The 27,731-nt window shown below is 36.8% G+C and overlaps 1 protein-coding gene and 2 long non-coding RNA genes across 3 annotated transcripts; 2 read left to right on the forward strand and 1 right to left on the reverse strand.

The window, feature by feature from the left end:
* The first annotated feature begins 2,670 nt into the window (after positions 1–2,670).
* Positions 2,671–4,172, forward strand: LOC138874585 (uncharacterized). The gene is made up of 2 exons (XR_011401605.1): positions 2,671–3,101; positions 3,909–4,172. It is a non-coding gene; the product is annotated as an uncharacterized lncRNA (long non-coding RNA).
* Positions 4,173–13,223: 9,051 nt separating this feature from the next.
* On the forward strand, positions 13,224–14,637 carry LOC138874602 (uncharacterized). The gene is made up of 2 exons (XR_011401628.1): positions 13,224–13,659; positions 14,467–14,637. It is a non-coding gene; the product is annotated as an uncharacterized lncRNA (long non-coding RNA).
* An 8,492-nt stretch (positions 14,638–23,129) lies between these two features.
* On the reverse strand, positions 23,130–24,087 carry LOC104215485 (tyramine N-feruloyltransferase 4/11-like). Its single transcript, XM_009765296.2, has one exon. The coding sequence runs from the start codon at positions 23,990–23,992 to the stop codon at positions 23,261–23,263; it is 732 nt and encodes a 243-aa protein (XP_009763598.1). The 5' UTR covers positions 23,993–24,087; the 3' UTR covers positions 23,130–23,260.
* Between the last annotated feature and the right edge of the window lie 3,644 nt (positions 24,088–27,731).

Raw genomic sequence — 27,731 nt, forward strand, 5'->3', positions numbered from 1 at the left:
TCTGGGTGAGGCAAAGAAAATTCTTGGCATGGAGATAATAAGAGATAGACGTTCAAAGAAACTCTGTTTATCTCAGAAAGAATATTTGAAGAGAGTACTACAATGCTTTGGCATAGATGAGAAGACTAAGCCAGTTAGTTCTCCACTTGCTCCCCATTTTAAGCTAAGTACTACTATGTCGCCAAAAGATGAAGCTGAACAAGAGTATATGTCAAAGGTACCATACGTAAATGTTGTTGGTAGCTTGATGTATGCAATGGTCTGTACGAGACCTGACATTTCACAAGTTGTTGGAGTTATTAGCAGATATATGCATAATCCATTAAAGGAGCATTGACAAGCTGTGAAGTGGATTCTACGGTATATTAATAATACTGTAGATGTTGGGTTAGTTTTTGAGCAGGAAGGCAATCAGTCTGTAGTTGGATATTGTGACTCAGATTTTGCGGGTGATCTGGACAAACAAAGATCAACTACTTGTTATGTGTTTACTTTTGCAAAGACACCAGTTAGTCGGAAGTTTACTTTGCAGTCAACAATTGCTTTGTCTACAACAGAGGCAGAGTACATGGCTATTACAGAGGCTGTGAAGGAGGCAATTTGACTTCAGGGGTTGCTAAAGGAGCTTGGTATTGGACAAAAAAGTATCACAATTTTTTGTGATAGTCAAAGTGCTATTCAATTAGCGAAGAACCAAGTTTATCATGCAAGGACGAAGCACATTAATGTTCCGTATCATTTCGTACGAGAAATCATAGAAGAAGGTGGAGTCACGGTGAAGAAAATTCATATTACAGAGAATCCTGCTGATATGCTAACAAAAGTGGTGACTGCGGTCAAGTTTCAACATTGTTTGGATTTGATCAACATTGTTGAACACTGAAGATTGAAGATGAAGACATAACCAAAATTTGTTACTGAGAGAAAATTGAAGATGTGGAATTTTGCCAAGGTGGAGATTTGTTGAGTGACAAAATTGTCCCACATCAGTTGGGGAGTGAATTGGGTGGGAATTTTACCCTATAAAAGGACGCCTAATATTTAGGATTTAAACACACCTCTCATTTGCCTTCTTATCTTCTTAAGGCATTTGTATCTTCTCTCTTTAGTATTATTTCACTTGTATTTTTTGAGTGAAATAAAATATTAGTTGTGTCCAAGGAGTAGGCAAAATTGGCCGAACCTCGCAAATTCTGGTGTTCCTTTTATTGTTGTATTATTGTCTTATTTATTATTTAGTGGCTGCCATAATTTTTGGTATAGTAGTTGTGACTCATTAACACTATATACATTTGACTTCCGCAACATCTTGTATAGTGAATATCTTACAAAACATGTCAAGTTTAAGGGGTTATTTACGTATTTGGCCTTTTAATTGGAGTAGTACGTATTACATTCCGTAAATCAAAAGCTGATGTGGGTCAACAGGAAAATTTGGCCTCATCAACTTCAGTGGTTGGACCAAAATATAAGGCGAGTTGATTTCCACCAACTTCAGCCAAAAATTAAATGGTGTATACAAATTAAATGGCTACATCAAGTTGTGGATTCTATGATCATTCCTAATATGCTCAAGCAAGGACTTAGGAATATTATCAAAGAAACATCTCAGACCTTGAAGAATGCAGAGGTTATTATATTATTTCTCACTGCTACGGAGAAGCTAATGAGTGGATGACTTTTTTGCTAAATTGGCCTCTTCCAATGGAATTAGTACCTTCTATTACTTTTTTCAACAACTCATGATAGAGGTGAAAAAACTTTTTCAACTTGATAGATGACAAATATGACAAGTCTAACTTAATAACAATAATAATAATAGTTCGGACATAGTAAAGTCTCTTTCACATTTTCTGAAGAATATTCTTGGTGTAAAATTTTAGAGATAAAGTCCATATCCCCCTCTTCTCTTTGTATTGTGCAAAATTGTTGAATGGATAAGGGAAGAAGCATCATGCCCAAGGTGATGGTAATTTGATTTTAAAAAAGTTGGATTCATCAACTCCACCACAAGTAGGCCACGCACAAGAAAAGTAGATAGTTATAGCCTATAGGACAAGGAATTTTCACCTAATGTCCCTTTTAAGGATAGGTATTTAACTTTTGTCCCTGTTTATAAAATAGACACCCACTACAACTCTCATATTCCTCCTTCTTCTTCCAATAAATTATATATGAGTATGCAACTTGTGAACACCTAATTTTTGTACTATTTTAACACCTCCTAAAGTTATTAGTGTTTTGTTATTTTAATTATTTTTCTCAATTTTTGTGACTTTAATTGCATATTTCCTATCATAAAATACTAAAAAAAATAGTTCTTTCTTCATTTGTGCATTTTAAGAATTAACTAGCTGTTCAGTTGGTGAATTAATCTAGTTAATTGATCATTAGAATAAGTTATTTAATTAATTTATTTGTGTAAAATTAGTTTAATAAGTAGGATTAAGGAAGAAATTTGGTCAAGTTTGAAAGAAAAAGTGTCCAAGAGTGCAAGATAAAGGGCTGTCATTGAAAGGGTCTGAAACTACGTAGTTTTGCCTCAAAACTACGTCGTTTCACGAAATGAAACAAGATCAAATCATACCCATTCATTCCATCTTGATCCAATGGATCTCATTCACTCTTGGCTTAGGTATTTAAAAGCTCAAAAATCTGAAAATTGTCCTCATTTTCACCCATAATTCTTTTCTCCTTCTTCTCTCTTCACTCTCTCTACGCCGTCCCAGCTCCGCCCACCGCCGCCGGCCGGAAATCACCGCCGCCGGCGGACCACCTCCAAACACCTCCAAATTCACACCATGTAATCTCCACAACTTCCTCTTTCCATATCTCCAAACCAAATCCTTCAAAAATCCCTCAAACCCCTTGAATCTTAGATCTAGGAAACTTTCCCGTCACTTTTTTGCCCAAATTCTTGAAGCTCCAACCACTACCGCCCCACAATACCTATATCAATGGATAGAGCTCCCCAAGACCTAGCTATTGATGCCAATTTTACCCTGAAAATCCGGCGACCAAAATCCGGCCAAATTCCGGCGACCTCCCCGAACACTCTCTTTGGGCATACCACCATTTTTCGGCCACTTGAATTATAAAATGTAAAAATTCTATTCTTTTTTGTGGCTGTTTTTTCTATTTTATTTTTATTTTTTCAGATTTTATTTTTGTCTATTATTAATTATTTTAGCATTAGTTTTTGAAGTTTGAAATGTTAAATTTTCTGTTTTTTCACTTGTTGAAGTAGTAAAATAGTTTTGTGTTGGTAAAAGTGAGGTAGTAAAAAATACTTAAGAGTATATGGTACTTGTTTGGTTGTTTATTTACTGCTTCAAGACTCTTTGAGTACAATACTCAAAAGTCAAATTGTTTGGTAAGAAAATGTAGACCTTTGGACAGTGTTTGAATAAAAGTCTGTCTTTGAACAGTGAAGGGCAGATTTTGTTTGAAATACTCTCTGTTGGATAAGATTGAACCAAAAAAGTCTTGCTTTTAAATTTAAGAGCAGATTTTGTGGAAAAATCTGTTAGAAAGATTGATTTTTAATCTTGAAATAGCTGATTGTTTCTGAGGAAAAAAAGAAGAAGAAGGAGGACATTCCATCTTACTAAGGGAGCTCTAGACACACAAAAAAGAGAAAAAATCAGTAGCTATAATATCCCTTAGCAGCTTTTGTGAGTTGATTCTTAAGTGAAAAACTTGTTTAAGGAAAATAGAGTAGTCTTGAAAGATTTTTCTGGAGTTACATAATTGTACTGTTTTGCTGGGGTATTTCTAGTTTATTTTCTTGGGTTTGAATCTGCCGGTTGTCGCTGTCTTTTGCTGGTGTTGCTGCCCGTTTAATTGTTTTGCTATTGATTTTGGAAACAGCTGACTCTGCTGTATTTGTTCTTCTTTCTGCTGTCCAGGTAATTTTCGGACCATGTAAACTCATAAAATTGAATTGGAAGGAAAGATAATGACGCTGGGAAATTTTAGTAGTATTATCCTTCTATTGTAATTCATTTTTATATGCTCTTGAATGTTTGATAATGTTATGACGATATGTTAGTTAATTAAATTGTGCTAAGCATCTTTAATTATTTTTATTTTTGCAAAGCATTAGATATAATTCCACTGGCATTTGGTTGTCTGAAAGGAGCATATATATTAAATTTGAACCTTTGTAGCCATGTTTGTCTCTTTGTTGTCACCAAGCTAAGTTTTTATTATTATTATTATTATTATTATTATTATTATTATATTTTAGAGTCCCAATAATCTTTTTTTATCTCTTAAAAAATACTTATTTAGTAAGGTGGTTAAGTTGTAGATTAGAAAGACAATCTGTAAACTTATTTTTGTAAATAGTTGGCTACGGATTGCAAATAACAAGATATGACCAAATCTGTAACATAGCTTTAAAAGGCCATATCTGCATATTTAAAGTCCAAAAGCATATGGGCTTTTGGATTTTGTCTTGGACATGAGCCCATTTGACTCCATCAACCCAATAGTGGGCTGCCTCATTCAATGTCAAGATAAGCCCACATCTTACTAGTTTTAAGCAATGTCAATTGATAATTTTCTCTCATTACTCTCATCTTTTAAATTAGTACTCATAACAATAATTTTCTCTCATTAGTTAAGTTGTAGATTATTATTCAAATCTTTTCTTTAATTTTTTTTTAAAATAAATAAACACGGACATAAGAAAAGCATAAAAATCAAATAAATCACAGTTTATCCAAGTTTAATTCAAGCCAAATGTAGTCAATAAAGCGACCGTGCTAGAACCACGGGACTCAGGGAATGCCTTACACCTTTTCCCTGGTCAACAGAATTCCTTACCGGGACTTTATTTTCGCAGCCCAATAATAATAGAGTCAAACCTTCATTTGAATAGGGATTCGAATAAAAGGTGACTTGGAACACCAGTAAAAATCAATTCCAAGTGGCGACTCTGTAAATAAAATAATCCCTACTTCAAATTTGTCACTTTAATTGGAAAAACTCTTTAACCCACAATCCGTTACATTTTCCACACATATTTCTTGGAGGGAGAAAAGGGGAGAGACTGCTCTGGCGACTCCGCTAGGGAAAACTAGAATTCGAGCTTGTACATGTTGACTTTTATTTGGCTTTATTAATTTTGTATATACTGTGATTTATTTGGGTATAATGTGCTACTAGTTTGCTTTTTACCGCTTTGATAGTTTTGAACGGTACATATAAATTGTCTTCTGTCGCACTCCCTCCGAGTCTTCTTGAATTAAAATTGGGCATTTGCTTGACATAGCCCGCTTTCTTTGAGATAGCCGAGGTGTTTGTCACCCGGTGAAGGATTTTAGTCAAACCTATTTTAGGCGGGGAGCACCACCAGTTAAGCCGAAAAGCAATGCTACCGGTACACTGACCCTCCTTGGCTCGAGTTGTCCGCTCGAGTAAGCTAGTCTAGATACCTTTTCCACCAAGATTTAAACCTAGGAGAACAAACCTCATACCGTATTTTCTTAATAGGTTCGCTCTATGTGCATCACATGCATTTGACTTAGCAAAACTTGGCACAGAGGCCGGGTCCGTATAAGACATGTATCCTATTTGAGACCATCATGTTCACGTATGTGCTACATGATACATCATTTGGAAGGTTTGCTTGCATTGTCGACCGGCTTTAGAAAATTAGTGTAGCAGAATTATTAAAAAAAAAGGTACCCAGTTTTACCGAACTACGCGGGTCTGATTCTCATCGGATGTGAGATACGTAGGCAGACCTCATCGGTTCCAGCCCCCAATTTTTTTTAAAAAAAATTCAAATATATTTCCCTTTACTTCCTTCTTTAGAAAATAATTTCTTAGAGACCCCAATTTTAAAAAAAATCAAAAAAAGAATTCAAAATTATTTTCTTCTTTTTTCTTTTATAAGTCTTTCTTCCACAAAAAAAAAATCAAAATCAGATTTTTTTTCTTCAAAAATCAAAAAAAGAAAAATGAAAGAAAAAATCAAAAATTCCAAAAAAAAAATTGTTGAATTCCAAAATATTTTTTTTCTGCTTCAGAAGTTTTTCTTTCAAAAATTGAAAAAAAAATATTCGAAATTCAAAAATATTTTTATTTCTTCTTTAGAAGTGTTTATTTCAAAAAATTCCAAAAACAAAATAAAAAAAAATCTTTTTTTTTAATTCTTTCTTTCAACAATTCCAAAAACAAAATGAAAAAAAATCGAATTTCAAAAAAAAATCGCTCTTCTTTCGAAGTCTCACTTTCAACAATTCAATAAAAAATTGAAATCTATAAAAAAAAATCTTTCTTCTTTTGAATCCTTTCTTTCTACCAAAAAAAAAATCCAAAATCATTTTCCTTGTTAGGAGCTTTCGTGGAGTTATTTGTATATGAGTAAAAAACGAGAGTTAGTTTGTGTACTTTATTCCTGATTTTTTCTGAACTACGTAATGATCTGATTCATGCGGTGTCATGATACGTAGGCAATCCCCATCGGATTCGATCATAACCATAGAATTAACTGAGGAAAAAAATAAACCAAAAAAAAGAAAGAAAAAAAAAGAGAGAGAGAGAGAGAGAAAAAAAAAGTGACCAAAAAAAAAAGAAAGGAGAATGCCAAAAAATAAAAAGCGACAGAGACGAAAAAAATCAAGAGTGATTAAATAGAGGTAAAAATAAAAGAAAAGAGGTACATACTTAAAGGGTTAAGGCCGGGATGAAACATGCAACCGTTCAAACACATGGTAGAAATGTTTAACTATTAGGTGCATTGAATCCCCAACGTGCGATTTCCTATGTGTTAAATGTCTCAAAACTAACGAGGTTGTGGTGTGAGCAAATTAGTCAAGTTATGTTCAGGTGGTTGGATTTGTTGGTATGCAGTGATGAACGCGCAACCTTGCACGCGGCCACAACATTATACACAAAACCGAGCTCCACCTCCCAGAAATGCACATCCTTACCCAGCTCCATATAATCCCCAACCAAATGATCTCCGATACAATCCTCGCCCAAGAGAGCCTTTCAGAAAGAATGAGTTCACCCCTATTGGTGAATCGTATTCAAGCTTGTTCCAAAAGCTAATCAGGCTAGATCTATTGCAGCCAGTGGTCCCGAAATAGCCGAACCCCGAGTCCCCCTCGCACCGAGCTGATGTTAGATGTGAATACCACTCTAGAGCAGTGAGACACTGTACAGAGGACCGTTGGACTCTCAAAAGGGTAGTTGAAGATTTGATTGAAACTGAAAGAATCGTTTTTCGGGATAAAAAAGCTTCTTATGTGATGAACAATCTGTTGCATGCCCACAACATTGGGCAAATAGTCAGAATGATTTGCGAAGCTGAGGAATTTGATCCGGCACCAAAGGCCGTTGCAGCCTTTGCCGAGATAGAAGAAAAGCCAAAAATGGTCGCTAAGCATGAAAGTTCCCCATCAAACGAGAGTCTTAGTGGCCAGTCTTGTTATCCTTTCTGCATCCAGATTATCTCAGGGTGTGATCCGGATATTTTACCTTATTGTCTTACATTCTGATGCAAACCTTTCTATATTCAAAAAATTGAAAAAAAAATCAAATAAAAAAAATCAAAAATCAAATGAAATTAATATTTCATTTTCCAGGAATGTCTCTTTTCTTAATCTTGTCATTTTTCTTTCTTATTCTCTTTTTAGTTCTGTTAAATGGAGATTTCAATAACATGACATGCTTGCGGACTTCATGCCCAGATCCTGAAAGGTGTTAGGCCTCGAAATAATGAATCAATGATTAGATCGCAATGAAGATAAAGTTTAAGGAAATAAAATAAAGAGTTGGAACAACTGAAGGAAAATTGGTTCCCGGATTGGAAAGGTCCGTACATTGCAATAAGAGTACTACCAAAAGAGTGCGTCGCACTTGGGACACATCGAAGGAAATGTCACTGAAATAACTGTCAATGCAAATGCAGTCAAAAGGTATATGTTGGATCCTCCATATAGTGTTAATATTCTCCAATTGGGATGACGAACGCTTTCATTCTCGCTAACCAAACACTATCAACCCTTTGCAAATCCTTTGAGCCGGCTCCCATTCTTTGAACACCCTCTTTGGAACCTGAAAGTGTTATTGAAAAAAAATAAAAAAATAAAAAGAAGAAAAAGAAAAAAAAATGTACAAAAAAAAGAGGAAGAAAAGACAAAGAAAAAGAAAATAAAAGAGGAAAAGGAAAGGAAAAAGAAAGAGCAAACAAAACAAAACAGAAAAACGAAAGAAAAAAAAAAGTTCTTTGAACTACGTTCGACTTGATTCCAAAAAGATACGTAGGCAACCTCTCTCTAGGGTTCAGTCACACCAAAATAAAAATCCAAATTCCCCCAAAAGTGAAACTGGGGCAGATGTTGTAATGGTCCGACGATGATCCCGCCTGAATAGTTCCAAAGTTGTAATTCGATCCAAATCATTTTTACCCAAATCCTTTCAAGTCCTTCCGATCAATCGGTGAGAATGTAAGTATCAGAGAATACGACTACTTGGATCTGATGCAATAAAAATGAGAGAAATAAAATGAGAGAGTCTTATTGGTGAAAACCCACATGGGCACCATGAGGCGATGGTAAGAAGAGAAATGAAAAGTAAGAGAGTCTTGTTAGTGAAAACTCGTAAAGAGCACTATAAGGCGAGAAGAAAAATGAGAGAGATCAACTCGTGAAAACCCGCAAAGGGCGCCCCTAATCGAAAAGAGGATCCTCACAACTATCGGCACCGATAGAGTCCTGGCAAGGTTTATCGATTTTGAGGAAAAAATTGTGATGAATTTCTGAGAGTCGGACGGTTTACACAGATCAGGCATCCAGTCCAAAAGGCATGTCATGTTCATTGAAGTCTGCATGTACTCCAGATAAGTCCTTCTTTCCTTTCCCCAAAAGGGACACTTCTTATTTTAAACTCATTCTCCATTCCATTGTTTGTTTTCTTTGAATCCCTTTCGGTCTAACACTGTTCTGAAACTAAGACAAAGAAAGGATGACAGGACTGATTTATAGGGTTCTCATTTGGCGCGAGCTAATGTGCAGAAAGGCACCCAGCCTCGTACGTACGATCAAGTCGACCCCGACTAGCCATGGCGGCCGATGCTTCGAAATCAAAACTGTTTGAAAGAGAAAATCAAATGGAGTGCCTATAAAAGCAAATGAAGTTGAAAAGGTTGAGTCCCACGTGGCTAACCGTCTCGGTAAAGAGTTGAAAAAAGTCAAGGCATCCCAAATGCTCTGAATTTGAAGTTGGGAGAAAGAAGCCAGAAAAGAAAGGCTAATGAAGGCGAAATAAAATTGGAAAAGGTTAAGTCCCACGCGACTAGCCGTTGCAGCAAAGTTTGAGGAACCGAAAGTTCCCCAATGCTCCGAAGAAAAGAAAAGAAAAAAAATTGATGAAAAAAAAGAATATAAAAAAAAGAAGAAAAAAAAAAGAGAAATCGGAAGGAAAAGGCCTACGAAGGCAAGATAAAGTCGAAAAGGTTGAGTTCCACCAACCAATCATCATGACAAAGTCTAGAAAAGCTAGAGTTTCTCCAGAGTCAGAAAGGCAATCGGTATTCAGGAAGCAACTAGTTTCAGTTGAAAGGGCTGAGATCAAGTGATCAAAACAATCAAGGCCACAAAACCAACAACCACTTTGAAAAATCACAAATTATTCTTTGTTTGAAGCAGGAATAAAGCATGCAGAATGGTGATTCTAAAAGAAGGAATGTCACCAAACGTAAGCTCCTTAAAATCTCCATTTTTCTTTTACTTTCGGCATACATCACTATTGTTCACACCTCCTATTTTTATGTAGCTTAACCCAGGTAGAACCGTTTCGCCTAGGGAGATCCAGCTCCTAGTTTCCGGGTAGAAGTACTCTTCGCTCAGGTTATTTTTACGTAGCTTAAACCAGGTAGAACCTTTTTCTCCTAGGGGGATCCAGCTCATAGTTCCGGGTAGAAGTACTCTTCGCTCAGGTTATTTTTACGTAGCTTAACCCAGGTAGAACCTTTTTCTCCTAGGGGATCCAGCTCATAGTTCCGGGTAGAAGTACTCTTCGCTCAAGTTGTTTTACATATCTTAACCCAGGTATAACCTTTTCACCTAGGGGGATCCAGCTCATAGTTCCGGGTAGAAGTACTCTTCGCTCAGGTTGTTTTTACGCAGCTTAACCCAGGTAGAACCTTTTAACCTATGGGGATCCAGCTCATAGTTCCGGGTAGAAGTACTCTTCGCTCAAGTTATTTTTACGTAGCTTAACCCAGGTAGAACCTTTTTCTCCTAGGGGATCCAGCTCATAGTTTCCGGGTAGAAGTACTTTTCGCTCAGGTTATTTTTACGTAGCTTAACCCAGGTAGAACCTTTTTCTCCTAGGGGATCCAGCTCATAGTTCCGGATAGAAGTACTCTTCGCTCAGGTCGTTTTACATAGCTTAACCCAGGTAGAACCTTTTCACCTAAGGGGATCCAGCTCATAGTTCCGGGTAGAAGTACTCTTCGCTCAGGTTGTTTTTATGCAACTTAACCCAGGTAGAACCTTTTCACCTATGGGGATCCAGCTCATAGTTCCGGGTAGAAGTACTCTTCGCTCAGGTTATTTTTACGTACCTTAACCCAGGTAGAACCTTTTTATCCTAGGGGGATCCAGCTCATAGTTCCGGGTAGAAGTACTCTTCGTTCAAGTTATTTTTACGTAGCTTAACCCAGGTAGAACCTTTTTCTCCTAGGGGATCCAGCTCATAGTTCCGGGTAGAAGTACTCTTCGCTCATGTTGTTTTACATATCTTAACCCAGGTAGAACCTTTTCACCTAGGGAGATCCAACTCATATTCCGAGTAGAAGTACTTTTCGCTCAGGGTGTTTTACGTAGCTTAATTCAGGTAGAACCATTTTGCCTAGGGGGATCCAGCTCATAGTTCTGGGTAAAAGTACTCTTCGCTCAGGGTATTTTACGTAGCTTAACCCAGGTAGAATCGTTTCACCTAGGGGGATCCAGCTCATAGTTTCCGCATAGAAGTACTCTTCACTCAGGGTGTTTTACGTAGCTTAACCCAGGTAGAACCTTTTCGCCTAGGGGGATCCAGCTTATAATTTCGGGTAGAAGTACTCTTCGCTCAGGCTATTTTATGCAGCTTAACTCAGGTAGAACTGTTTCGCCTAGGGGGATCAAGCTCATAGTTCCGGGTAGAAGTACTCTTCGCTCAGGTTGTTTTACATTAGCTTAACCTAGGTAGAACCTTTTCGCCTAGGGGAATCCAGCTCATAGTTTTCGGGTAGAAGTATTTTTCGCTCAGGGTGTTTTACGTAGCTTAACCTAGGTAGAACCATTTTGCCTAGGGGGATCCAGCGCATAGTTTCGGGTAGAAGTACTCTTCGCTCAGGTTGTTTTATGCAACTTAACCTAGGTAGAACCTTTTCGCCTAGGAGGATCAAGCTCATAGTTCCGGGTAGAAGTACTCTTCGCTCAAGTTGTTTTACATTAGCTTAACCCAAGTAGAACATTTTCGCCTAGGGGGATCCAGCTCATATTTCCGGGTAGAAGTACTCTTCGCTCAGGTTGTTTTTATGTAGCTTAAACCTGGTAGAACTGTTTCGCCTAGGGGGGATCCAGCTCATAGTTTTCGGTAGAAGTACTTTTCGCTCAGGGTGTTTTACGTAGCTTAACTCAGGTAGAACCGTTTCGCCTAGGGGATCCAGCTCCTAGTTTCCGGGTAGAAGTACTCTTCGCTCAGGGTGTTTTACGTAGCTTAACCCAGGTAGAACCGTTTCGCCTAGGGGGATCCAGTTCCGGGTAGAAGTAATCTTCGCTCAGGTTGTTTAATACAGTTTAACTCAGATCAAACCTTTTTTCACCTAAAAGGATTCAACACTTTATCAATAATACATGGTGCTAACACTTGATTCTATTTCCTTCTAGTAAGAGAAGGTACCAGCCCCTGATTACATTTCCTTTCAGTAATACGGGATACCGATCCCTGGTTACACAATCATTCGTTACCAAATTTTATCTCTTTTAGCTAGTTTATACTACTATTTCTGTCTGCCTTTTCAATAAATTAGACAATTTACAGATTTCTCTAATAACTCACAAAATTTTTCTAGTGCCAGACTGGGGCAGAATTTTTTTTTGTTCGTTTTTTATGGTTTTGCAGGCTCGGCCGTATAACACAAGTGAAGATTAAAGCTTGCAGTTTCATTTTCTCATCAGAAGGAAGAAGTTTTTCTATCACATGATAGTTGGAGTTAACTTTGACCATGTGTTAGTAACCCAGCTTCTCAAGATTCATCTTCTCAATTTCAGATCAGGAAAGCAAGCAAATGAAATTGAGTCATAATCGTTTCTTCAAAGAGTATCAAAATCCAATCTAAGGTCAACGCAAGTGAGCAGGTCAAGAATCAAGATTTGACTCCAGAAGACGCATAGATAGGAATTTTGTACTCTTAGTTTGCAGACATATATAGTACTCTTCTCTTTTTCTTTTTTGATGTAAGAAGCGAGTAACAACAATAGCAACAACGACAGCAACAACAACAATAGTCTTAACTCTAGTGTCCGGTAGTCCCAGCTACAAAATATTTTCAGAACTACACTGACCTGATTCTTTTATGGCCAAGGATATGTAGGCAGCCTCGGAAGCAAGGTTCGGTCACCTTTTTTTTCAAAAAAAAATTGCTTCCATTGGAGTGACATGTGAGCAAAAATTAGCTATGGCATTCACTTTTCTTTGCACGAAAACTCTTCATGTTCTCGAGCAAAGAGGGGCAGCTGTGAACACCTAATTTTTGCACTATTTTAACACCTCCTAAAGTTATTAGTGTTTTGTTATTTTAATTATTTTTCTCAATTTTTGTTACTTTAATTGCATATTTCCTATCATAAAATACTAAAAAAAATAGCTCTTTCTTCATTTGTGCATTTTAAGAATTAACTAGTTGTTCAGTTGGTGAATTAATCTAGTTAATTGATCATTAGAATAAGTTATTTAATTAATTTATTTGTGTAAAATTAGTTTAATAAGTAGGATTAAGGAAGAAATTTGGCCAAATTTGAAAGAAAAAGTGTCCAAGAGTCCAAGATAAAGGGCTGCCATTGAAAGGGTCTGAAACTACGTAGTTTTGCCTCAAAACTACGTTGTTTTACTAAATGAAACAAGATCAAATCATACACATCCATTCCATCTTGATCCAATGGATCTCATTCACTCTTGGCTTAGGTATTTAAAACCTCAAAAATCTGAAAATTGTCCTCATTTTCACCCATAATTCTTTTCTCCTTCTTCTCTCTTCACTCTCTCTACGCCGCCCCAGCTCCGCCCACCGCCGCCGGCCGGAAATCACCGCCGCCGGCGGACCACCTCCAAACACCTCCAAATTCACACCATGTAATCTCCACAACTTCCTCTTTCCATATCTCCAAACCAAATCCTTCAAAAATCCCTCAAACCCCTTGAATCTTAGATCTAGGAAATTTTTCCGTCACTTTTTTGCCCAAATTCTTGAAGCTCCAACCACTACCGCCCCACAATACCTACATCAATGGATAGAGATCCCCAAGACCTAGCTATTGATGCCAATTTTACCCTGAAAAACCGGCGACTAAAATCCGGCCAAATTCCGGCGACCTCCCCGAACACTCTCTTTGGGCATACCACCATTTTTTCGGCCACTTGAATTATAAAATGGTAAAAATTCTATTCTTTTTTGTGGATGTTTTTTCTATTTTATTTTTATTTTTTCAGATTTTATTTTTGTCTATTATTAATTATTTTAGCATTAGTTTTTGTAGTTTGAAATGTTAAATTTTCTGTTTTTGGACTTGTTGAAGTAGTAAAATAGTTTTGTGTTGATAAAAGTGAGGTAGTAAAAAATACTTAAGAGTATATGGTACTTGTTTGGTTGTTTATTTACTACTTCACGACTCTTTGAGTACAACACTCAAAAGTCCAATTGTTTGGTAAGAAAATGTAGACCTTTGGACAGTGTTTGAATAAAAGTCTGTCTTTGAATAGTGAAGGGCAGATTTTGTTTGAAATACTCTCTGTTGGACAAGATTGAACCAAAAAAGTCTTGCTTTTGAATTTAAGAGCAGATTTTGTGGAAAAATCTGTCACAAAGATTGATTTTTAATCTTGAAATAGCTGGTTGTTTTTGAGGAAAAAAAGAAGAAGGAGGAGGACACTCCATCTTACTAAGGGACCTCTAGACACACAAAAAAGAGAAAAAATCAGTAGCTATAATATCCCTTAGCAGCTTTTGTGAGTTGATTCTTAAGTGAAAAACTTGTTTAAGGAAAATAGAGTAGTCTTGAAAGATTTTTCCTGACTTACATAATTGTACTGTTTTGCTGGGGTATTTCTAGTTTATTTTCTTGGGTTTGAATCTGCCGGTTGTCGCTATCTTTTGCTGTTGTTGCTGCCCGTTTAATTGTTTTGCTGTTGATTTTGGAAAGAGCTGACTCTGCTGTATTTGTTCTTCTTTCTGTTGTCCAGGTAATTTTCGGACCATGTAAACTCATAAAATCGAGTTGGAATGAAAGATAATGACGCTGGGAAATATTAGTAGCTTTATCCTTCTATTGTAATTCATTTTTATATGATCTTGAATGTTGGATAATGTTATAACGATATGTTAGTTAATTAAATTGTGTTAAGCATCTTTAATTATTTTTATTTTTGCAAAGCATTAGATATAATTTCACTGGCATTTGGTTGTCTGAAAGGAGCATATATATTAAAATTTGAACCCTTGTAGCCCTGTTTGTCTCTTTGTTGTCACCAAGCTAAGTTTTTATTATTATTATTATTATTATTATTATTATTATTATTATTATTATTATTATTATTATTATTATTATTATTTAGAGTCCCAATAATCTTTTTTTATCTCTTAAAAAATACTTATTTAGTAAGGTAGTTAAGTTGTAGATTAGAAAGACAATCTGTAAACTTATTTTTGTAAATAGTTGGCTACGGATTGCAAATAGCAAGATATGGTCAAATCTGTAACATAACTTTAAAAGGCCATATCTGCAGATTTAAAGTCCAAAAGCATATGGGCTTTTGGATTTTGTCTTGGACATGAACCCATTTGACTCCATCAACCCAATAGTGGGCTGCCTCATTCAATGTCAAGACAAGTCCACATCTTACTAGTTTTAAGCAATGCCAATTGATAATTTTCTCTCATTACTCTCATCTTTTAAATTAGTACTCATAACAATAATTTTCTCTCATTAGTTAAGTTGTAGATTATTATTCAAATCTTTTCTTTATTTTTTTTTAAAATAAATAAAACGGACATAAGAAAAGCATAAAAATCAAATAAATCACAGTTTATCCAAGTTTAATTCAAGCCAAATGTAGTCAATAAAGCGACCGTGCTAGAACCACGGGACTCAGGGAATGCCTTACACCTTCTCCCCGGTCAACAAAATTCCTTACCCGGACTTTGTTTTCGCAGACCAATAATAATAGAGTCAAATCTTCCTTTTAATAGGGATTCAAATAAAAGGTGACTTGGAACACCAGTAAAAATCAATTCCAAGTGGTAACTCTGTAAATAAAATAATCCTTACTTCAAATTTGTCACTTTAATTGGAAAAGCTCTTTAACCCACAATCCGTTATATTTTGCACACATATTTCTTGGAGGGAGAAAAGGAGTGTGACACAACTAAAGTTTAAAAAAGATATATCATAGAAAATCAAAGAATTTTATTTATAGTTGGAATTGAGTGGGTAATATTTTATTGAGCTTGTATTATCTATCCCTAATGATATTTAAATCGATTGGTTTGGTAGAAGAATAAAAAAAAACTATTGTTAGATTTTGTGGAGTTTGGAAAATTTTTGTTATAGAAGACTAAGTGGGCTCTATTGATTTGAATTTAACCATTGAAAATTATTGGAATCGGTATTAAAAAGTTAGACTATCAAATTGGGAGGAATTTTGAACCGAAAACATGTTGATTAAATTTCCAAACATCAAGTTATAATGATCTACCGGGATCTGCTGTGCCGGGATTTATGATAAAGCATCAATAAAAATTTCTGAAAATATCAAAACAAATTGGCCATTATATTGATGCAAAGCACTACGGATTATGAAGTGCATTTCACACAACTTAAGGTACAAATAAAATATTATTGTTTATAAGACAAAGTAAGTGAGCAATCAATATCCGCAACAAATTTTAAGTGGATAAGCTATAAATGGAAATAGTTGATTGATGATTATGCACAACATTACGCCCTTGGATTTTCCACCTCGATTTCACTGATGTGAGAAACTCAAAAAATCCTCTAACGGCGAATTCATGGATAGCTCGACTGTTGAGGATTTTAAGATGGAAAAGTCTTGAAAAAGGGTGAATGGGGAATGGAGGGAAAATGAAATTTTTGAGTAAAATTTTAAGTTTTTCTCTCTTGAAACATTGTCCCATATTAGAAGAGGAAAAGGATTTTGGTGGGTATATATACAATTGCTCTTCTTGTAACTCTTAAAGAGTTAAGAAGAAGGCAAGCCTCGTGCCGTCGTCGTCGCTCGCTCGCTCGGCTACGGCTACGGATTCAGATTCGGATTCGGTCAAATGATCGATTGATTGATTAATTATTTGGACCAAATCTATTTGTTAATAGTGAATATTAACGTAATATTATCCGTGTTTGTAACGGATGTTTTCCAATCCGTGGATAGAATCCAAGTATCCCACCAGTTCGGCCAAGTGTATGCTCCATTGTCCATTGGCAGCCTAGTGCTCCATGAGCAAGTGCTCCTTCCACCATGTCAAGTGCTTCCTCCATAACAGCCTAGTGATTGTTCCACCATGAGTGGTGGCTGGTCATTCTCCTAATAGCTGACTGCACTATAAATATGTGCAGTAGCTGGTAGAGCAAGGACACACAAAAAAAAACACAAACACAACACTGAAAAACGGAATAAGAGCTGTTAGGAGAAGGCATAGGCAGAAACGAATTGATATCCTCTTCAGTAAGAACTCAACATCGACTATAAATTGCATTCCTTCCTCTCAGAATTTTCATTCGACTTCTGAGTTCTCCTCCTTTGTTGTGCATTGTTTTAAACTACAAACAAAGCAACCGTAAGTGTGATTTGCTGCCGAACTTTGTGTTCGCTGAAACACTGGAGTTTAAAGTACCGCTACACCAATGTGTAATTCGTTCTATCCTGTGAGGAAATAATCCATAACCTTGGGTACTAGGAGGGGATTAAATTCCTTAAGGAAACACTGTGAAATCAGTGGGCTCGAATTAATTACTGTTTCGTTTATATTTACGTTTATACGCTAACTTTGTTTTCTCCAGAATTATTATTTACAAATACAGCAAGTAAGAAGACAGGAACCAACAAGCTTAAGGAATTTAATAATCTTTATTTCTGTATTTGTGGTATACTTACTGCTCTAGAGACTAAAACCTTTGTGGTTTTGTCAACTCCCATTTTAGAGATTAAAGCTTTCGTGGCGTTTTGTTGGAGAACTTGCAGTTCTGAAAACTACAATGAGATCTTCAAGGGACATCTCCTTTCGTTTGTGTTTCAAGTAGTTCTTGAAATCCTTCCACAAAGGAGGCACCTTCTCAATAATTGCTGCAACTTGGAATGCTTCATTGATGACAAGACCTTCAATGAAAATTCCGTTAGTAAAAATACTAAAAATTTTACTTTCAATATCAATATTCATTTTATATATATATATACCTTCAGCAAGTAGATCATGAATAATCACTTGCAATTCCTGGACTTGGGTAATAACAGACTTGCTATCTACCATTTTGTAGTCTAAAAATTTTGCGGCAACGAATTTCGTCATTGAAGGTCTTGTTATCAATAAAGCATTCCAAGTTGCAGCAATTATTGAGAAGTTGCCTTGTTTGTGGAAGGATTTCAAGACTTGAAATACAAACGAAAGGAGATGTCCCTTGAAGATCTCATTGTCCGGTTGAGAATCGAAGAGGACAACAAACCAGCTGAAAATAAAGGCCGTGGAAACTCAACAATAATGGGAGCAAATTACTTCTCAAATTAAGAGAAAGAGGAAGCAGGATTCCGGGCCAAGAAATCACCCAAGCAAAAAGCGGTTCAGTGGAAATTGCTACAACTGTGGAAAAGCTGGCCACAGATCTGTAGAGTGTCGTGCTCCAAAGAAAGACAAGAAGAAGGGTCAAGCAAACATGGTTGAAAAGCATGAAGATATTGATGACTTGTGTGCTATGCTTTCTGAATGCAACCTGGTAAGAAATCCTAAGGAGTGGTGGATTGATTGGAGCCACTCGTCATGTTTGTGCTATGAGGGAAGCATTTTCTACCTATGCTTCTGCTGGACTCGAAGAGACGCTTTCTATGGGAAATGCTGCTACAACAAAAATTGATGAATACGGGAAGATTTTTCTCAAGATGACTTCTGGCAAGGTCATGACCTTGAACAACGTCCTTCATGTTCCCGAAATTAGGAAAAACTTAGTCTCTACTGGAATTCTTGTAAAGTACGGTTTCAAGTGCGTTTTTGTATCTGACAAGGTGGTGATAAGTAAGAATGAAATGTTTGTAGGAAAAGGTTACCTTACTGAGGGCCTTTTCAAGTTGAATGTAATAGTTGTCGAAACCAATAATAAAACTTCAGCTTCTTCTTACTTGCTTGAGTCAAATGATTTATGGCATGTACGTTTGGGTCATGTCAATTATAAAACCTTGCGAAAAATGATTAACTTGGAAGTATTGCCTAAGTTTGAATGCGAAAAATCAAAATGTCAAATATGTGTGGAATCTAAGTATGTTAAACATCCTTATAAGTCGGTTGAAAGGAATTCAAATCCTTTAGACTTAATTCACACAGATATTTGTGACATGAAGTCAATACCATCTCGCGGTGGAAAGAAGTATTTCATAACTTTTATTGACGACAATACTCGATATTGCTATGTTTACTTGCTTAATAGTAATGATGAAACAATAGACGCATTCAGGCGATATAAAAATGAAGTTGAAACACAACTTAACAAGAAAGTCAAAATGATAAGAAGTGATAGGGGTGGTGAATATGAATCGCCTTTTCAAGAAATATGTCTAGAATATGGAGTTATTCATCAAACAACAGCCCTTACACGCCCCAATCCAATGGGATTGCAGAAAGAAAGAATCATTCATTAAAAGAGATGATGAACGCACTGTTAATAAGTTCTGGTTTGCCACCGAACTTGTGGGGGGAAGCCATTCTTACGGCTAACCAGATACTAAATCGAGTACCCCATAGCAAAATACAATCCATTCCATATGAAAAATAGAAAGGAAGGAAGCCCAACTTGAATTATTTGAAAGTGTGGGGGTGTTTGGCAAAAGTTCAAGCTCCTAAACCCAAAAGGGTAAAAATAGGACCGAAAACAGTTGATTGTATTTTCATAGGATATGCGACCAATAGTAAAGCATATCGATTTCTGGTTCATAAATTAGAAAATCCCGACATTCATAATAATACGGTTATAGAATCAGATAATGCTGAGTTCTTTGAAAATATATAGCCGTATAAAAAGGAATGCGAGTCCATTGGTGAAAGATCTACACGACCTCGAGAAGAAACAAAAGAAAGTACATTTAATCAGGGGGATCCAAGACGTAGTAAACATCAAAGAACGTTTACTTCGTTTGGACCATATTTTGTAACTTTCTTATTGGAAAATGAGCCTCGAACATTTAAAGAAGCTATGTCTTCTTCGGAATCATTGTTCTGGAAAGAGGCAGTCAATAGTGAAATAGAATCCATATTGAACAACCATACATGGGAATTGGTTGATCTTCCTCCTGGAAATAAACCTTTGGGTTCTAAATGGATTTTTAAGAGAAAAATGAAAGATGATGGCACTATTGATAAATTTAAGGCAAGACTTGTTGTCAAAGGGTATAGACAACGAGAAGGTCTTGACTACTTTGATACATACTCCCCAGTTACAAGGATTACGTCCATACGGATGTTAGTAGCATTAGCTGCAGTGTATGGTCTTGAAATTCATCAAATGGATGTTAAAACGGCCTTCTTAAATGGAGAGTTGGAGGAAGAAATTTACATGGAACAACCTGAAGGGTTTGTGGTTCCAGGTAAAGAAAATAAGGTATGTAGACTTGTTAAGTCCCTTTACGGACTAAAACAAGCACCCAAACAATGGCATGCGAAATTTGACCAAACAATGTTGTCAAATGGTTTTAAGATAAATGAATGTGATAAATGTGTGTACATTAAAAATGTTCCAAATCACATAGTCATTGTTTGCCTATATGTGGATGATATGCTGATAATGAGTAATAACATTGCCAACATAAATGCTACTAAGCGTATGCTAACTAGCAAGTTTGATATGAAGGACTTGGGAATTGCGGATTTAATTCTGGGGATTAAGATCCAAAAGACTCCTCAAGGTCTGGCATTGTCACAATCTCATTATATTAAGACAGTACTTGAAAAATTCAAGCACTTAGGCTTTAAAGTTGCAAAGACTCCAATTGACGTGAATCTTGCATTAGCAAAGAACAAAGGCCAAAGCATATCACAATTGGATTATGCTCGTGTGTTGGGATGCTTAATGTACATCATGAATTGTACACGATCAAATATAGCTTGTGCTATAAGTAAACTAAGTCGATACACGAGCAATCTAGGTCAATCTCATTGGATGGCAATGAAACAAGTTTTGGTATCTTTAGGACATACCCAAAACGTTGATTTTCTCTACAGTAAATATCCTGCAGTGATTAAAGGATATTGTGATGCAAATTGGATCACTGGTTCAACTGATTCGAAGTCCACAAGTAGATATATATTCACTATTGGTGGAGGAGCGGTATCTTGGAAGTCGTCCAAACAAACTTGTTATACCCGCTCTACAATGGAGGCTGAGTTCATAGCCTTAGATAAAACCGATGAAGAAGCTGAATGGCTCCGGAATTTCTTGGAAGACATTCCATATTGGCCCAAACCGTTGGCACCAATATGCATACATTGTGATAGCCAAGCGGCAATTGGAAGGGCTGGGAGCGTTATGTATAACGGTAAATCTCGCCATATACGACGAAGACATAAACCGTTAGGCAACTACTCTCTAGAGGAATTATCACGATTGACTATGTAAGGTCAAGTGATAATGTGTTGGATCCACTTACAAAAGACCTAACTAGAGAGGTAGTTGAGAAATCATCGAGGGGAATGAGACTATGGCCGAGAACAAGTCATTGTGGCGGTACCTCTACCTAGAAGACTGTAGATCCCAAGATCTAGGTTCAAGGAGATCAAACAAAGTCATTAATGACGGTTCAACATTGTCAACAAAAATTTTGGTCCATTCTCGTGATGAGACAATATTCAGTAACAAGGATAAAGCATTAAGGCTTTTTAATGATTTCTAAATTTGATATGGGGTGTATCAAATAGTGTATCTACGGGATGACACGATTAGAAATCACCTATGTAAGTGTGAAGTGTTAGCCGTTTCTAGGAGAATTTTGCAAGGCCAATTCTCTATGCACTTATGAAACCATGCGGTGTTCATGGATGAAAAGAACACAACAATGAGAACCAAAGATGGTTAAGGCTGATTGTGTGACTTATGGTTGTCTAGGTATACACTAAAGTTCGACGGTTCAAAGATATCAAATCTACCGATTGACCGAGTATATCCGACATAAGTTCACTACGGAAAGTTTAAAGGGAAACCTACTTATCCAGATGCAATTAATCCTTGCTTGCAAATCACACAAATTTTTTATGCATACTTTCGTGATATAGCCATTCCCCATTCATGTGGGGGATTGTTGAGGATTTTAAGATGGAAAAGTCTTAAAAAGAGGGTGAATGAGAAATGGAGGGAAAATGAAATTTTTGAGTAAAATTTTAAGTTTCCCTCTCTTGAAACATTGTCCCATATTGGAAGAGGAAAAGGATTTTGGTGGGTATATATACAATTGCTCTTCTTGTAGCTCTTAAAGAGTTAAGAAGAAGGCAAGCCTCGCGTCGTCGTCGTCGCTTGCTCGGCTCGACTTCGGCTACGGTTATGGCTTCGGCTTCGGATTCGGATTTGGATTTGGTCAAATGATCGATTGATTGATTAATTTTTTGGACCAAATTTATTTGTTAATAGTGAATATTAACGTAATATTATCCGTGTTTGTAACAAATGTTTTCCAATCCGTGGATAGAATCCAAGTATCCCACCAGTTCGGCCAAGTGCATGCTCCATTATCCATTGGCAGTCTAGTGCTCCATGAGCAAGTGATCCTTCCACCATGTCAAGTGCTTCCTCCATAAAAGCCTAGTAATTGTTCCACCATGAGTGGTGGCTGGTCATTCTCCTAATAGCTGACTGCACTATAAATATGTGCAGTAACTGTTAGAGCAAGGACAAAAAAAAACACAAATACAACACTGAAAAAACGGAATAAGAGCTGTTAGGAGAAGGCATAGGTAGAAATGAATTGATATCCTCTTTAGTAAGAACTCAACATCAGCTATAAATTGTATTTCTTCCTCTCATAATTTCCATTCGACTTCTGAGTTCTCCTCCTTTGTTGTGCATTGTTTTAAACTACAAACAAAGCAACCATAAGTGTGATTTGCTGCCGAACTTTGTGTTCGCTGAAACACTGGGGTTTGAAGTACCGCTACACCAGTGTGTACTTCGCTCTATCCTGAGAGGAAATAATCCATAACCTTGGGTACTAGGAGGGGATTAAATTCCTTAAGGAAACTGTGAATTCAGTGGGCTCGAATTAATTACTGTTTCATTTATATTTATGTTTATACGCTAACTTTCTTTTCTCCAGAATTATTATTTACAAATACAGCAAATAAGAAGACAGGAACCAACATCGACTTAGTAATTTTGAGATTTTGGAAGACTCAAATTGATCTCTTTTCTTTTTTCCTTTTTTAATTTGTAATTTTTGTTCAATCACAAATTTGGAATGCATAAATTATGTACAAAGAAGATTTCCACGAAACCTAAGAAAGGAAGGACACACGCCTGCATATCTATCCTTCATGTCATCATATCCTTGTAGTTTGTAATTCTAAGCAAGTCAAAGTAAAATGAAATTCGAAGTTAAAAAATTTTAAATATAGAAAGATGTCAATATTCTTTTAGTAATAGATATTAAGACGGAAAAAAGTACTATCAAGTGTAATATATATGATCACCAATTTAATTTTTTCAAACACCAATGTAAAACAAGAAGAAGAAATTGATAAATTACACGATTAAGCAAAAGCAAAAAAATTTAAAAACTAACAGCTCCCTTCACCATTTTTCTCCTTATCAGCATACTTTTGAAGAGCGTCACCATGCAATTTCCCATACCTAAACTCATCAAATATTTCAACCCCCATTTCAATGTAAAAATCATAAGACTTCTTATTCCAAACTGCAACTATCCCTTCTACCGAAACGAACCCATTGTTTGCAGCAATGGATGCAACAGTTCCGAACAACAATTTCCCCATTCCCAACTTTCTGTAACTCTCCCTGAAGTAAAGACTCTCGAAATAGAAGCCCGGTTTGTCATAGAAGCACGAATAGTTCGCGTAAAAGAATGCATATCCCGCGATGAATACATCACGTTTATCATTTCCATCATCATATTTGGACCTGAACTCAGCTGCTTCTCCTTCCGCAACCGGAAATTTAAGGTCGAATGTTTTAAGAACGGGCTTGAACCCTTCGTTCGTGGTATGCTTGGATTCGGTAAAAGGAGTAGGGGAGACTTCAAGTAGAAGAACAGATGGCCCGTAATAGAGTGGAAGAGGATTTTCTTTGAAGAGCAAGTTTTCTAAGGAACACTGAGTCGCTTTGTACAGATGAGTATTGTTATGGTATGCATGGATTTGGTAAAACAGTTGGTATATATGGTAGAGGTCTGCTTTCCTAGCGAGACGTACTCTAGTATATATCATCTCAGTGATCGTAACGTAGTTTTCCGGTGTGGAGTTGGTGGTTGTTTCAGATATAGTTGATGCCATGGTGTTAATCAGTTAGAGATCTGAGAGGCTAGGAAGAGAAAAATAGGAAGCCTGGGAAATGTTGAAAAGACTAAGAATAATGTTTTGGTATGGGATGTTTGAAAAGGTTATAATAATGGTTATTTATAGTGGAGATGTGATCTCTTTTTAATTCGTTATTTAGTTAGTGGGGTTGGTGGAGGAAACCAAGTGTGGGTTCTAGATATCATTAGTGAATGTATCTTTAATTATGATAATTTAATATAAAACACTCTAAAATATAATAAAAAGTTTCTGAGTTTGGTGAAAGGGGAGTCGGCACTTTGGATACCGTCCACTACAATTTTTTGCTTCATATTCTAGTTGTTCTGTGGGGAAATACATTCGAAAGGGAAAGCAAAATTATAAAGAAAAGATTTCAACTCACAAGATTTGAGAAGAGAGCAATGTCATATGATCACTCTAAATTTTTTTTAAGAAATTTGAATCAATAGAGAGCCCTAGCTAGGCCATGGTAAGCAATATTGGTCGAGTAAAAGATGAAAAAATGATTATACAATTGGGTTATTTAAATATATAATTACAAATAGATTTACTAATACTAGCTTGCTATTACAGCTTAAATATCACTGATAATGCAAAAGAATCTTTAAAGTGTATAGAACTTAAATCTTAATATATATTTTGTACGGCTAACTAATTCATCACTATTTCAAAAGCATGTGAAGGAAACTTTTGATTCTCTTTGTTTGAATATTTGTGTTTCTCTAAGGGGAATATTGAGAATATGGATACATGTAAGCAAATAAAGTGCGAAATTTGGTAAATGGGAAATAGAGGGAAGAAATGTAAAGGTAATGTGAGTTCCCATATGCTTTGGAAAAAGCAATTGTCCCTTATTAGTGATGGAAAGAAAAGAGATGTCACGATCCAAAAAACCGACCCGGTCGTGATGACGCCTATCGTGAAACTAGGCCAGCCGACACAGCTCCCAAATCAACCATTATTCAATAACAGTTATTTTTATACCATTTATAAATCAATAGTCTCGATGTAAGTTTAAATGAAAAGTGGGGAATAAATACACAAGTCCGACATCGGGATGTCACTAGTTACGAGTATCTACTAAGGTCTGAATACAACAAGAGTCTAAAAATATACTAAATACAGTCTAATGAAAATAAGAGGAAGGAAAGCAGTGATACGAACGTCGTGCAACCACCTTGATAACTCCGATGACTTTGCCTCTGAGCAATCAACACCCGCTACCGGGTTCCGGAATACCTGAATCTGCACACAAGGTGCAGGGAGTAATGTGAGTACTCAAACTCAGTAACTAATTATTAGCAAATAAAGTCTGAACAATAAGAAATCACGTAAACCACATCATGGAACCACATAGGATACCACATGTTTCCAAAATAGGATACAAACCAAATCATCTCGTTCAACTCCCATTTCGGGAAAATCCTTTGAAAATGCCTTTCTAACAGTTTTTAGTAGAAGTTCAGTGAAATTTATAGTGAAAGTGATGAAAATCATAATCGGTCCCTAGGACAAAACAGAAATTTATAACCATTTCATAACTTAAAAACTTCAGTTTAAATGAAAGTTGTTCAAATCATTTGTTCAACATTTTCAATAGAGGCTCGGTCTAAAGATGAGGGAAAGCAGTAATTAAATCAACATATTCAATAGAAACCCACTTTAAAGAGGAGTGAAACCAGGAAGTTCATAAACAGGCCCCTCAAACAAAGCATCACTCGTATACATGTATATATAGCCCCCCGGGAAAGCCTCTCAGTCACTCGTGACTCAACTTTTATCAATCAACGCTCACACTCAGCACTCACGCTCAATAGGTACCATATAATAACCGTTGCAGCGTGTAGCCCGATCCATATATATAGTCGGATGCGCTCACTAGGGGTGTGCAGGCTCCGGAGGGGCTCCTACAGCCCAAGCGCTATATCGCTGCGGCGTGCAGCCCAATCCAATATATCGTTACGCCGTCCAGCCCGATCCATATATCGCTGCGGCATGCAGCCTGATCCATATATATATATATATATATATATATATATATATATATATATATATGCAGCCCAATCCATAAATATATAATCCTCACAACCAGGCCCTCGGTCTATTTCAGTCATCAATCTCACAATCAGGCCTTCGGCCTCTCTCAGCCATCAACCTCACAAGTCACTCAGACGATCAGTAAAACAGGGCGTTCAGCTCAAATATCATTTATAGTGCCAAAATTTAGTAAATAAGGCTAAGTTAGGAAATTTAAAAAATGCAGCATGATTGAATACAATTATTAAGTCAAAACAGTGAGGAAGGTAGTAAAAGTCCCATAAGGGTCCAAAACAATCGGCACGAGGCCCAAACATAGCATTTAGCCTAAAACATGATAATAACAAATAGTTTTCAATAAAATACGTAGTTAAACAGTCATACGGGACGGACTAAGTCACAATCTCCAACGGTGCACGACCCCACGCTCGTCATCTAACGTGTATGTCACCTCAAAATAGCACAACGATGTGAAATTCGGGGTTTCAAATCCTCATGACAGCATTTACAATCATTACTTACCTCTATCCGGCCCAAACTCTAGCCCGCGATGCCTTTGCCTCTCGAATCAATCTCCAATTGCTCCGAATCTAACCAAAATCAGTCCCACATCATTAATACACGCTAAAGGAACAAAGCCCAAGCGAAAATAATCGAATTAACTCAAAAATCCCGAAATTGGCCAAACCCGACCCTCGGGCCCACGTCTTGGAATCCAACAAAACATACATTTATAGAATCCGCATCCTCCCACGAGTCTATACATAAAAGAACATCAAAATCGGACCTCAAATGGCCCCTCAAATCCTCACTCAAAGGTCTCTTAATCTCAAACCCTAATTACCCATTATGCACTAATTTTTTCCCAAATTTTCACCACTAATTAGGTCTTTAATCACATATAAACGAGTTATGAAGTCAATAATCTTACCTCCAGGAGATTACCCTTTGGTTTCCTCAAGAATCCCTCTCAAAAGCTTCAAATCCATCCAAAAATGGTGGAAAAATGGCTAAAAGTTGCGAAGGTGGCTTTTTTAAACTTTCTGCCCAGGTGCCCTTTTACCTCAGTGTGTTCGCGTGAAGCACTGACCAAACTCCCTCTACGCGATCGCGTCCATGCCCTACACGTTCGCACAAAACCACCACGCAGCCCTCTCACGCGCCTCAGACCCCTACGCGATCGCGACTACTCTAAGGCGATCGCATAAAACAAAATTATGCTGCCCCCAAATAGCCCTATGCGATCGCATTCATACCCATGCGACCGCATAGAAGGATACCAGAACTGAACACCAGCAGCAATTTCTGCAAATCTTTCCAAGTCCGAAAAGATCCGTTTACCTCCCGAAACTCACCCGAGGCCCTCGGGACCTCAACCAAACATGCCAACATATCCCATATCATCATTAAAACTTGTTCCAACATTCGGAACACTCAAAACAACATCAAAACACCAATATCACATTGGATTCAAGCCTAAGAATTCCAAAAACTTCCAAATTTTGCTTTCGATCAAAAGGTCTATCAAACCTCGTCCGAATGACCTGAAATTTTGCACACACGTCAAAAATGAAACAACGGACCTACTCCAACTTCCGGAATTCCCTTCCGATCCCTAAATCAAAATATCACCTATCAACCGGAAAACGCCAAAATTCCAATTTCGCCAAATTCAAGC

This window comes from Nicotiana sylvestris, chromosome 8, assembly GCF_000393655.2.
Source record: "Nicotiana sylvestris chromosome 8, ASM39365v2, whole genome shotgun sequence".
Taxonomy (NCBI): Eukaryota; Viridiplantae; Streptophyta; class Magnoliopsida; order Solanales; family Solanaceae; genus Nicotiana; species Nicotiana sylvestris.